Raw genomic sequence first — 12417 nt, 5'->3', positions numbered from 1 at the left:
TTACAATGTTTTAACAATACAACTCAAATACACCATTTAATATGCAACAACTGGAGACAAAAACCTAAACTACTACCCACCTGGGTAGATTTGGAGATGGCTTCATCCAAACTGGCTGCTCTCTCCTTCACATCGGCCTTGAGTTTGGTGTACAGCTGGTCGGCCATTGTGTATTTCTCTCTGATGGGAACTCCCTCCACCGGGCTCAGTTCAAGCAACTGTGGACCCGTCTTATTCATCTTGTCGATATGAGGTTTGTGCTCGGCAATTAGCTCTCGCATTTGCTGAAAGAGATATCACAAATTAATTTAAGTACCTATTTTTCCCTTTCTTTTGTACACAAGTCCCAATGAGAATGTTCTTACCCTGAGCTCCTCCTGTTGCTGTCTGAGCATTTCATATTCGATGGCAGGCAAGGGCAGCTGGCTGAAGGAGCTCAATGTTTCTTGCAGCCATGGCCACATTTCTTCATAGGTCTCCCAAAACTGCCCAGCTAGAGACTGCGCTCGCTCCAGCTGGAGACAGCGCTCTGAATTCAGCTGACTGACAATGCCGTATTTCTCCAAGAGACTCTCGGTCTTGGCCTGATTTTAAAGAAATATAAAGCAACAGAATGTCTAGCTTTTGTCTACCAATTATTATACTTATTATTTTTAAAAACACTATATATATATTACCTTCAGGGCTTCTTTCTCTTCTGGGATTTTGCTGCTCATGATGGCTTTTCCAGTTTTCACAATCTCATCCACAGTATCTTTGTGCTTCATGATATCCATAGACATATTCTACAAAAGCAATCAAATGAATCCAGTTTGAGGTCACATAGCAACTCGGTTTAGTGTACATTTCTTTTATAACATTAACATGTGCTAACCTTCTGTGCTTGGAGTTGGGCTGTAGTTTGGTCATGCTCCAGCCTTATCTCACCCATTGACAGCAGCTTCCCCTCAGCAGCAGCCAGCCAGGAGAGTTCGTTATCTGCAGCCTGCTCAAACTGGGAGAGAAATATATTAAATAAATGTTAAACAGAAGAACAAAACAAAAAAGAACTGATGTAGCAACCAATTTGATTTACCTGCTGAGATTTGAGGATGTCAGCGTTGATCTTGTCGACCTGCTGAGTAATGGTGTCACAAACGACTCTGAACCGCTCATTATCTTCAGTCACCAGTTTGTCCAAACTCTCCCGGGTGTGCCAAGGGATCAGATCCAGGAGTGAACTGCTGAGCTCATTTAGCTTCTCCAAGACAGGCTTTTGATCTTTAGTCTCTTTCAGTAAGGCCTGGATAACATTACATGAAACACATTATTCTGAAAATAATATAACCGGCTCTTTCTCTTGAACACATCTAAACAAAGAGAAAAAGTCTTACTTTCTGTCTGTTTTGTGAATGAATCAAATGCTCGCCCATTGGCTCCTGATCAGCAAATTCCTTCATCTCAGCTTCAGTTGTCTCTAACCAGGTGTTCAGGTCCTCATGAGTGTGCACTAACCTATCGGAGAGACTCAAAACCCACTCCAGTGTCTTTAAAACATTGTCACTCATGGAGTTAATTTCAGCATACTTTGTTTTTATTCCATCCAGTTTGCCTTGGATGATGACAACCTCGTCTCCTAGAAAAAGAAAAGAAAAACAAAACTAAACATTCTGTCGTCAGATGTGACAACAGAGTCACTGGTACCTTGGGTAACCCTAAAACCTCAAGAACTTCAACCTAATGAAAATTGTTAATTTATTTACACTCCTGGTAAAGCTGAGCACAAATCCTCACACTGAAAAATTCAATGTTGGATTTGAGTTCATTTGTTCAGTTTGGGAGAAAATAAATTATGTTGAAAAAGTTATTTTTACCCAAATCAGCAGTGCACAATTATTGGCACAACAGAGAAAAAATAATTATACAAAATTACTTTTTAATAACTCATGAAGCCTACTCATGTAAGAGGATAACATGCCTGTTGTTTGCTTCAGAAGCTCCATTCCATTGGAGATGGCTTGGTCAACATTTTTCTTCCTTAACTCAATATCACTCTGCAGCATCTGAAAGGAAAGGTTTCAGGGAGTCAATGAGGAAACACGAGTCACGTGTCTAACATCGCAGGGCACGCTGGTAATTGATATGAGCTGAAAGATGATGTAACGTAAAATAAAAAACATAATGGTTGGCCTGGGGAGGAGAGTATACCCGCTGTTCTGCCAACTGCCTTTCAAGAACGTCAGGTTTGTAGTCCTCCACGGAAACTTCCTCTAGCTTGGCGTGCACCTCGCTGAGCCAGTTCATGAGAGCCACTTCGTCCTCTCCAAACAACTGGGCGTTGGCCAGAGCTTGCTGCAGCATGTCTGCTTTTCTCCTGCATCGCTCCTGGAGCTCTATGTAACTGGCCTGGGTGGCGTCCAGTCTGGACTGGACGAACTCCTTCTCTTCCACCGAGCTCACAGTTTTAAGCATCTGCCCCAGACTGACCGCCTGACACAGGTCTTTACTGTGACCCATAATCTCCTCTTCTAAGCCCTGACCAGGGGTGGATGGAAAACGGGAAAAGTGGGGGAACAAAGATGATACAAAAACATAAAAATAAAACTGAACAAAAATGGAAATTATTGATGATGAAAAACTTAAAATAAAAAGGTAAATGAATGTAACTGCATAATTAAATAAATGAACTAGACCTGGTGATGTAAAATGTAAAAAAAAAATCTAAAACAAGTGAGGTAATGTTGCAAAAGCACTGATATTACCTTATGCTGAGTGATCTGATCCTCTAACTTGGATGTCTCAGTACCAATTGGCTCAGAATTGGCCAGATGTTTCTCTGTGGCCGTGAGCCACTCACTCAGTGGCTCCAGAGTCTCATGAAACTGCTGGGTGACCACTAAGATGCTCTCCAGTTGCTTTTGCCTGCCATGTGTATTAAAGGAGACAGAAAATGTTGTTTAGAAGTCCTATATAAACTGGACTGTAAATACAGTTTCAATTTTAGAGAAGGACTAAAATTATTTTGCAAACAGACATAGAGAAGAAAGCTCTGACAGATAAATACGAGAAAAGAAATGGAAGTCGTAAAAAACCTCAAAAGGAGAAACAGTGTTTTCACATTTTGTAATTCTATCTCAAACTTTAATGTATTTTATTTGGATAAATTTTATATGATAAGCCAACACAAAGAAGTCCATAATTGCACTGGGAGAATAAGTGGGCAGGTTTACTAGTCATGCACAGTGCAAATCTGACCAATAAGGAAAAAAACTGTTCTAAGAAACATCAAAAGACCTATTTGCTGTTTGTGGGAAAAAAAAAAAAACATGGAGAGGGATCAAAATTAAACTTTTTGGCCTCCATGCAAAATGCTGTGTGTACCAGCAGACGGATGACCCTAAATATACAGCCAAACCTACAGTGGAGTGGTTTTCAGGGATCTCAGAATCCAGTCATCAGAGGCCAGTCTTCTGCAACTTTAGATCTGTTTCTGCTTTAAAACTAACTAAATAAATAAATAGAGGGTAACACTTTATTTGAAGAACTGTGCATAAGACTGACGGATAGATGACATGTCATAAATATGACATTACTCCAGTTATGAACATGAAGGAGTTCTCATGAATGTCTGACTGTATTAGAAAGACTCTGCAGAACTCTGAAGAGATAATTCATCCATATGATTCAAGTGAGTTATATCTAAAAGTTGCAGGACACCAACCTATGAGGACCGGTTGAGAACTTGAGGCCTTGGATCAAAGTGTTTTCATGTGATAGAATGTTAAAATAGCCCAATACCTAGACCTAAATTCAATTGAATCTGTGGCAATACTTGAATATTGATGTTCACAGTTGTGTTCTATCCAATACAAATGAGTTTAAGTTACTTTCAAAATGCAAAATAAAAAAAAGTCAGTATGTAAGTACACAAAAGAAATTACACCCCAAAATAAAGTATTGACGCCAGGCCTGAAAACAAAAGCACAAAACTGGTTTCCAACTTTTTTTGTAAATTATTTTTGAAAACTATGTATCAGCTGTTTTGTTCCGTTGTAAATAGTTACACTGAAAAAAAACATAAAACTTGATTGTACAAAATGCGAAGAGAAGTTAAAGGAATGTTATTTGTTATGCTAGAACAATTGAAATCTTGCTTTATGAGCGATCATGTTTTACAACGGATAGATGGGCACTATGAGTTACGTGCATGTATATACAGACCTGTTTTCAGCTTTCTTGAGCAGATTGTCCCACCTCTCTCCCAAGCATTCAATCTCTTTGGTGATCTTTTCCTTGTCCACAGCTTCTGCCAGTTCTGCAACTTTTCCTCCCTCGTTTTTTATGAGCTCCACGGTTGGCTTTCGGTCGTCCAGCAGTCTCTGCAGGAGCTGTCAGTCAGGCACAAAGAAAGTGAGTTATTAAGGACAATAATTAGAAAACCAGTACATCCAACAGTTCAAATTAGAAGTCCATTACACAAAAAGCTTTGTGTTAACACTCATGGTTAACAATGGTTGTCACTAAAGTCAGATGAATGACAAAACAAATGTTAGATGTTTGTTTAAGTGCTGTAGTGCCAAGTCTAAAGCTTTGGCGTTTATACATTTCACACCATGTAATTAACACTTACTTTCTGCTCTTGAATCTGTGCCTTCACCACTTTGAATTCAGCAGAAGGAGGCTTCTGGTTAGCAACAAGCTCTTCTGTATCGGTCAACCAGCTGAGAAGGGACTCCAGGGCATCCTGGAATCTTCCACAGTGTAGTAAGGCTTCATGCAACTGTGCTGAACGCTCAGCAACCTGCAGATACGTTATAAATATTAAGAAATTACTCACTTTAAAATGGCTCATAATACTATGAAGGATGTTCTTATCCAAATATCCACAGCATAATTTAATAAGAAACTAATAAGAACTGAAACTACCTTCTTATTAAGGGTATTCCACTTAGAGTTGATTCCATCCAGGTCATCCTCAATTTTTTTGGTGCTGGTGCCTTTTGCAGCGTTCTGGATGAGGCCCTGCCCAAGTGAGTTGATGTCATGGAGCTGTGTCTGCAGTGGATCAATGTCCTCTTTCTGGAAAGCCTAAAGACAAAACAAACAAATAGTGAATAGTCATTTCAAAATAAAAGCTTTCACATAAGATGGGGCTTTTATTGGTCATTTTAAAATTATTGTTCAAACAAGACACAATTTTTTTTCTACACTTCAAGAGGAAATTAGTTGAATTGAAATTAATAAAACAAATTTGTGCAAAGCAACAATGTTTCACATATAATTTGGGTCATGATAGATTGTAAGGGTTAACTCAACTTATTTATAATAATAGGTCCTCTCATTTTAAATGCCCTAAAATATCCTTTCACATTATTTCTCTTGTTGTTTCACTTTGACATTTTCTTACATATTTACCCACATAGACAAAAGTCAAAAATAACTAAAAATCTCAACAACAGATTTAACAATTAAAGCACAGCTGTGAATGACATCTAGACTGGGTGCGATGCGTGTCCTGAGTCCTGATGTGTGAACCAATCTAATTCACGCAGCAAGTAATCACATACGTATGTATGAGTCCAGGCAGCCAGGAATAAACTTTAAATAGACATGTCAGTTACCAAAATGTCTGCTGGGCAAGCTAATAAGAAAAAATTTAGAAATGAAGAAAAATGCTATTTATAGGCACCTGCGGGGAATAAAAACCAAAGGGTTCAAGATCAGGGCATCCAGCAATGGCATTTAGTAAGGCCTCAATCTCCTGCTCCCCTGCATGCTGGAATGTCTGTAAACTTTTAGGGAGACAGGCCTCCAGTGATTGCAGGAATTCCTCCAGCTCCTCCATGTTGTACTTGGACGCCCCTTGCTGTTGCAGAATACATGGATCTGTCGGCTGGCGGCTGCCTGTGGGTGAAGCTGCAGAGTTTCCGTACGTCTCAGGCTGTGTCACCACCACACTAACCAGCTCACAATCATCCTGAGGTGATACATCTTCCAGCAGCTCACCAGTGCTGAGCTCATCATAGTCTGTTAAAGCCCTACTGCGATAGCCACAGGGACCATTTTGTGTTCTGGAACCAGACCCCAGAGATGACCTCCCTGTGGAGTATTTATGCTCTCCGTTGCTCTGGCTATCCTTTTCATTAAGCTTTGCCACTACATTCTCTTTCAGTCTTGACTCTCGAGTCATGCTGCTGCTGTGGTAAAGAGACTGGTTGTCCCTAACAGGAGTGAAAGGAAAGTCCTCCTGCCCTGAGCTGAGTGAACGCCCTGTTTTCAGATCCCCAGAGGTATGCATTGCCTCTGAGGATGAGAAGCTTCTTGTGCCGGGGCCTGTTCTTTTGTGGGATCTGTGTTTGTGTCGGTCCCTCTCCACAGAGGGACTATAAAGGCCTGAGTCCTCCTCAGATGTAAGTGAGGTGGTCATACTCTGTCCCCTCTTGCCACCAACAGAGCCGGGTCTCTCCCCTGTCACAGAACACAGTGTCCCACTGCGGCTTGTGTACTCTCCCAAATTATTAGGAACGAAGGTTCTCCACGACCTTCGGTGATGAGGATGATCCTTCTTCTCTCCTCGATGAAGACGTGAATTAGAGAGCACTGTGTCACCTGTCATGTTCCCATTGAGTTTGAGCCCCTCGAAGACCGCTCTCTCATCCAGAATTGCGGGTTTCCTCGTCTGGAGTTCAAACGAGCTAGAAGTGGAGAGACCTCCATTCCCACAGAGGCTGCTCAGATCCAAGGTGCGATGCGTGTACGGTAAAGTTCCCGCAAAGTATCTGGAAGAGAGGCTTCCCTTAGATCCAGAGTCTATCTGCTCATTGAGTCGCACAGTGTCATATATGGATCTCTGGGGAACGTAGCAGTCATCAATGTTCAGGTCCTCCTCCTCCCCCTTCCCAACACAGGACGGGTTTTGTCTGAGGCAATCGGGTCTGCTCAGCGGTTTTCCCATTTCACAGACAATTGTTACTGGTCAAAACTCAGAAAAGATTCAGAATGAAATCCTTTGAGGTATACTACACAATGCTTCAGTGCACATTAAGCAATGAGGTCAAAATAAATGAGCAGCACCTGTATACAAACATGTTTGTGATCATTTGAATCAGAAGTCAAGAAATACACTCTAAGCATTTCCTGTTATATTTTTTACGTATAATAAAAAAAAATGTCTCTCTTGAGGTATTCCACATGTAAAAAGTTTAAAAATACAAACATGTCTAACCAGATAAAAACATTTACAGTAAGTTAAATTTTTACACTCCAAATTAGGAATCAGAGTCCTGCCTTTTTATAGAGGCACCAATTCCCAAAATATTCCTCAAGGCTTTCGTGAAAACTTATTGTCTGTTCCTCTTGTCCCAAGTGCTCCCTTATTCCTCCAAAATCTTCACAGCCTCCAGTTTACCCAAATGAAAAAATGCTTGAAAAAAAAAAAAACAATATATCCACAAACAAATCCCGTAGGCTCTTCTTGAAAATACAAGCAGCTCTGAGGGGAACTGGTACTCCGTGATAAACAAAAAAAAGCCTGCCCTTCTTCTCACATCGCTCCCCTCGCACTGACAGACACCCTCCTGGCAGAAGGTTTCATGCCCCGCCCCCGCTCTTTATTCAGACAACATCTGCCACAACTCCATTTGTGCTCCGAGCTGCTCCGGCACATGTTGATTGGTGGACATGTGACCCTTTCCCCCCCTCATTCTAATTCCCCCCCATTTCTCCTCGGCCCATATGACTTCATTTCTAAGCCATCCTCCGCATCCTGACACAGTCACTCACTTTCCGTCTTTCTTCTTTCAGCGTCTGAGGGAATGGGGAGGGGAAGCAGCACGCGCATGCTTCACTCACACACACACACACACACGCTACACACCGAACTAGCTCTCACTGATGACATCACAATATGCTGAAACAGATACACGTTTTCCCTTTTTTTCTCTCTTTGCCCTGCAGTCGCCGTGGACCCTGTAGATATTCTTAATTACAGTGGAATGCTGAGGGAGGCACAGGACTCAGGTAATTTAACACCAAAAGCTTTGCCAAGTGTGCGATAGGGCATTTACTTCCAGTAATCAATGAAGAAAAATAAAACAAGACGAAAGAGGAAGAAATAATAGGAATTTGTAGTTGATATGTCCACTACAACAGTATAGATAGAGGTAATCCCGTCAAGCTATGAAGAAGAGGAGGAGAATGAGGATGTTTAAGAATAGAAACCTGGATTCCTATTTTATTTAGACTTTGGAAGAAATAACTATAAAGCTCCTTTTTTAGGGTGTAATTCTTGTTCTCTGCACTTCCAGACTATAATAATTGAGCATCATTTATTAAATTGTAAATTGTGTGGTTTATTTCTTATTCTTAAAGAGAAAATGCCAGTTTGGAACATAAAATTGTTAGATAGTTTTTCAACATCATCGTTTTTCAGCTAATCTCTCAAAGCATTCAGTGAAATAGGATTTAAAAGAAAATCATGAGTAGAGGTAAAGTGCTTTTAAGAATGGTGCCTTCTTATTTTACCACTTGTAGTCGGAGCCACAATAATTAGAAAATCTCAATGTTTTCCAAGTTGCAAATGAAACCCAAGCAGAAGCACAACTGAATCCTGAAACTAATCTTCTCTTTCTTTTTGACTTTGAGATACTAACCGGTGTTTTGTCCTTTTCTCTTTTTTTTTCAACAAAAGACACCGTGTTTGTTGCTACATGCAGAAAAGGAATGTTCTCATTATCAGTAAATCAAACATAGCAACATGATGTCACCATAATTTGCTAGAACTGAGGTGAAAAAGGCTAAAAAAACACAAATGTTGCATATTTTATTTCAAAATTGTTTTGCTTTTTCATTACTATTTGTGGAAGCATTACTAAAATGTACAGTCTATTTTCATAATGTATTTGCTATTCATTTGCTTTAAAATATAATTTAAACTCTTTATGTCATACTAAACTTTGACAAAATATTCAGCATTATTTTTTTTAATATATTAACTGTTTCCATATATTTACCTGTAAAGCACTGTGAATTATGTCAGACAAGACATAAAACAGACACATATTTAAAATAAGCTATGGGATAACACAAAGAGTACATAAGTCACTCCCACAGAATCAGGCTTAAAATATCTGACCTCTTGCCATACAGAGATGTAAGTATGCACAGAAAACAAAGAATATAAATCCTTGCTGAGTGGGAAACTCAAAGTAATCACCTTCCAGGAAGGATGATGCATCTCTGCTCTTAGACTAACAAGCCTGCAGAGGTTTCAGGTTTCACCTGAAGGAAAATGTGTCATGATCCACAGAGCAGGGTATAATAGATGGTTTCAGTGACACTTTTTTTTTAACATCAACATCAGGGACTTAGAATAGTAAAAGTGTAATTCGGTGGGTAGAAATTTTTTTAAAGTTACGGAAGATCCTGATGTAATGTCTGAGCAGTTAAAAAGACATGTACGGCCCCACTCAGTAGTGTTGAGTCAGTACAACTGACCTTTACACACATTAAAACATACAGAAACCAGGTCTGGTATGCTTTTAAAAAGTTATTATGCCAAATAAACACATGGAGTCCCTCTCAAAGCTTAACCAGAAATGGTAACAAAGGAAAAAAAATAAACACGAATCAAAACTTATTTCATTTCTTTATCACTAAAGTCTCCAGTCTGATTGATGAAAACAAAGTTGAATCACTGTTTGTTTCCGATGTCCTCTTAAAACTAAATATTATCCACAACAAGGACTTTCCACAAGCAGCTGAGGCATGTGTGACCTCTCAACCCTGTGGAGCGATATGACAAAGACTGGGTGTGCACCATAACGCCACTGCTGCTTAGCAACACTTTGAATCAATCACTTTTTCTGTGATTGCCAACAAAACCAAAACTCCACTCTAGAGACTGCCACTTCCACCCCCACACTACCCCAGTGATATTTTAATCCAGGCATATGTGACACAGAGGATAGTGTGGCGCGAGTCCAGAACACTTCAAGTATAAATAAAAAAACAACAAAAAGACAATGATTAACCTGCATCATAGAACAGTCAGTTATTGTTTACATTATTTTAAAGTAATGACATTTATTACTGTAAATGAAGAAGTCTTTCAGACCTTTCACTGACATATTCAGGTTAATCCATTGACTGGAGGAGTGGAGATGAATTTAGGAGACTCAATATGTTTCATATCTGTCTGCACATTTTGATAATGAATAAACTCCTGATCCCCAGATGTACAAAAGTAAAAGCATCTAAGAGTAGCTATTGTACATAGCAACTACCATTATTAATATCAACAAAAAGGTCTCAATTGGTTGATTGTCTCAGCAATATTGTAGCACCCAAGAACCCATTTCCATATTTAGTAATCAAACTTGATGATCACCAAGATTTTCCCACAAATCACAACATTCCATTTCAGACCCTTGAAAATATCAACCCATCAGTTACTGATACAGAATCCAAATATCTGCTATTATAACTGGTCAGAAAATAACAATGTAAATGTTCAGAGGTCAGGACACAGGCTCAGATGTATTACTGTGTAAAGTGACACCCTGCTGAGAACCACCTGGCTGTGACGGACTGTCCCATTTGCCCTTATCATTGCACATAGACCCTAGTGCTTTTGTGAGTGCCAGCTGCCCTGACTGAACAGTAGTTCCCAGAGGAAGAAGGGCCTCTAAAATGCTACGAAAAAATTTGCAAAGCTGACTTCACACCAATTTTAGGGTGGATGATCAATGTAAAAAACAAAAATGGATTTCAAAGAGCTATAACACCAAACCATTGTACAGAGTAGTTTAACTAATGACAGCAAATTATAATAAAAATCCAAAAATGCTAAGGATTTAATTTGGTTTGTAAAAACGCACCTTTACAGCATCCAGCTGTTGGTTGATCACATCTGTCTCCAAGCTGACCGCCTCCTGGGAAGCCTCCCTCTCCACAGCTCTGAGCAGTTTATCTTCCACATGATGCACTTTATCATAGAGTTCCTCCAGCTTGGCAAGAGTACTTTGCACCTGGACTTCTCTCGCCTTGGATCGGTCCATGAGTTTGCTGCACTGTTTGCTCAAAGCGTCCAGATCCCGCTTCAAGCCCAACAGGTCCGGTGAAGATTCAGACTCGTTTAGCATTTTCTTACAACTGTCCCCAGCGTTTGATGTGTCGGCCATCAGCTCCCTCAGCTTCGCTGTGAAATTTTTAATACACTGCTGTTGCTCTTTAAGGGTGGCCAGGTCTAAATCCACTGCAGACATGTTGTCGAGCTCATCGTCCAGTTCAGTGAAACAGGTAAACATCTCACGAATGCTGTTTTGGAACTGTCCAATACTCTGCAGTTTACTCTCTAGCTCTTGGCATGCTTCCTCCAGTTTTGTGTTAAGATTGCTGTAGTCCTTTTCTACGCTATCGGTCTGGAGCAGGAGATCAGTCACTCCTTCAGCATCAGGGACATCTACTACAAGATCCTTTGCCAAGGTCTTCATGTGCTCCACGTGGTTCTGCACTGCCTCTAAACTCTTATGTTGGGCTTTCAAGTTCGTAAGGCTTTTGTTGCTATGTGCCTGAACCCCTTTTGATTCAAATGAATCAACCTGCTTCTTAGCTCCTTCAAGTTGATTTTGTGCCTCCTTGTAGGTGTCATTAAATTCTTTAACAGTGTGTGAGATTTTCTCCAGGCGTTCCCTTTTGACCTGCAGTCCTTCCACCAGTTTGTCTAGTCTTGCACCAATACTGACTTTCTCCTCTGTTATTGCTTCAGTGTCTGTGTTGGCAACCTCCAAAAGGCTTTCGGCACTTGTGTTGAGCTGCTCCACCAATCCTCTGTGCTTGTCAACATCCTTCTGGAGAGCTTTTACCTGAGAAATGGAGCCCTCTATTGCAGCTGGGTCAACAGTGAGCGTGATACGACCCTCACTGGCTGCACAGTCCTGAATCCAGGAGCTCAGCTTCTCTGCACTCTCCTGAAACTTCTGAGATCTTAGCAGGGAGGCTTTCAGCTTGTCAGCCTGCTCTGTGGAGCTCTTCTTCACTTCTTCCCAGTTGGAAGACAAAGTAGTCAACTGTCCTTGTAGCGCCAGCTTTTCCGCCCCATCAGTACTCTGCAGCAACATCTCCCCTTTTCCTCTGATTGCATTGTAAGCTTCTTCATGCTCCCTGAGAGACCTCTGGTGCTTTGTCTGCTCCTCCAAAGCTTGTTGCAGGACGTCCACTTTGGCAGAGATGGGCAGAGTCTTATACTGGTCCTGGAGCTTCTCGGCCAGCCAAGATTGGAAGTCTTTGGAGGTTTGATGGAACTGCTGAGAGCTTGTAAAGGTTGAGTTGAGCTGCTCAATCCGTTTAGCTACAAAACAAAAAACATAAGAATTCTAAAACACCTTTTTGATATTTTAAAGCATACAGTTTATGTCTGAGGAGATTTACCATTTAACA

General features: G+C 40.6%; 1 protein-coding gene across 6 annotated transcripts in view; it reads right to left on the bottom strand.

Annotated features, from left to right (window-relative positions):
• Nucleotides 1-12417, bottom strand: part of dst (dystonin) — a 110922-nt gene that overhangs the window by 22080 nt on the left and 76425 nt on the right. For all 6 annotated transcript variants that reach the window (XM_055030108.1, XM_055030109.1, XM_055030112.1 and 3 more), the window contains 13 exons: nt 10857-12328; nt 4906-5067; nt 4610-4780; nt 4201-4367; nt 2742-2901; nt 2188-2514; nt 1958-2042; nt 1374-1615; nt 1076-1282; nt 875-994; nt 678-785; nt 366-584; nt 81-284 (listed from right to left, as the gene is read on the bottom strand). In XM_055030108.1, coding sequence (XP_054886083.1) covers nt 81-284; nt 366-584; nt 678-785; nt 875-994; nt 1076-1282; nt 1374-1615; nt 1958-2042; nt 2188-2514; nt 2742-2901; nt 4201-4367; nt 4610-4780; nt 4906-5067; nt 10857-12328 — 3644 coding nt within the window. The remainder of the gene's footprint in view (nt 1-80; nt 285-365; nt 585-677; nt 786-874; nt 995-1075; nt 1283-1373; nt 1616-1957; nt 2043-2187; nt 2515-2741; nt 2902-4200; nt 4368-4609; nt 4781-4905; nt 5068-10856; nt 12329-12417) is intronic.

This window comes from Poeciliopsis prolifica, unplaced genomic scaffold (assembly GCF_027474105.1).
Source record: "Poeciliopsis prolifica strain line A6 unplaced genomic scaffold, Auburn_PproV2 SCAFFOLD005, whole genome shotgun sequence".
Taxonomy (NCBI): Eukaryota; Metazoa; Chordata; class Actinopteri; order Cyprinodontiformes; family Poeciliidae; genus Poeciliopsis; species Poeciliopsis prolifica.
The sequence above is the reverse complement of the archived record's forward strand: the minus strand, read 5'-3'. Positions and strand labels throughout refer to the sequence as shown.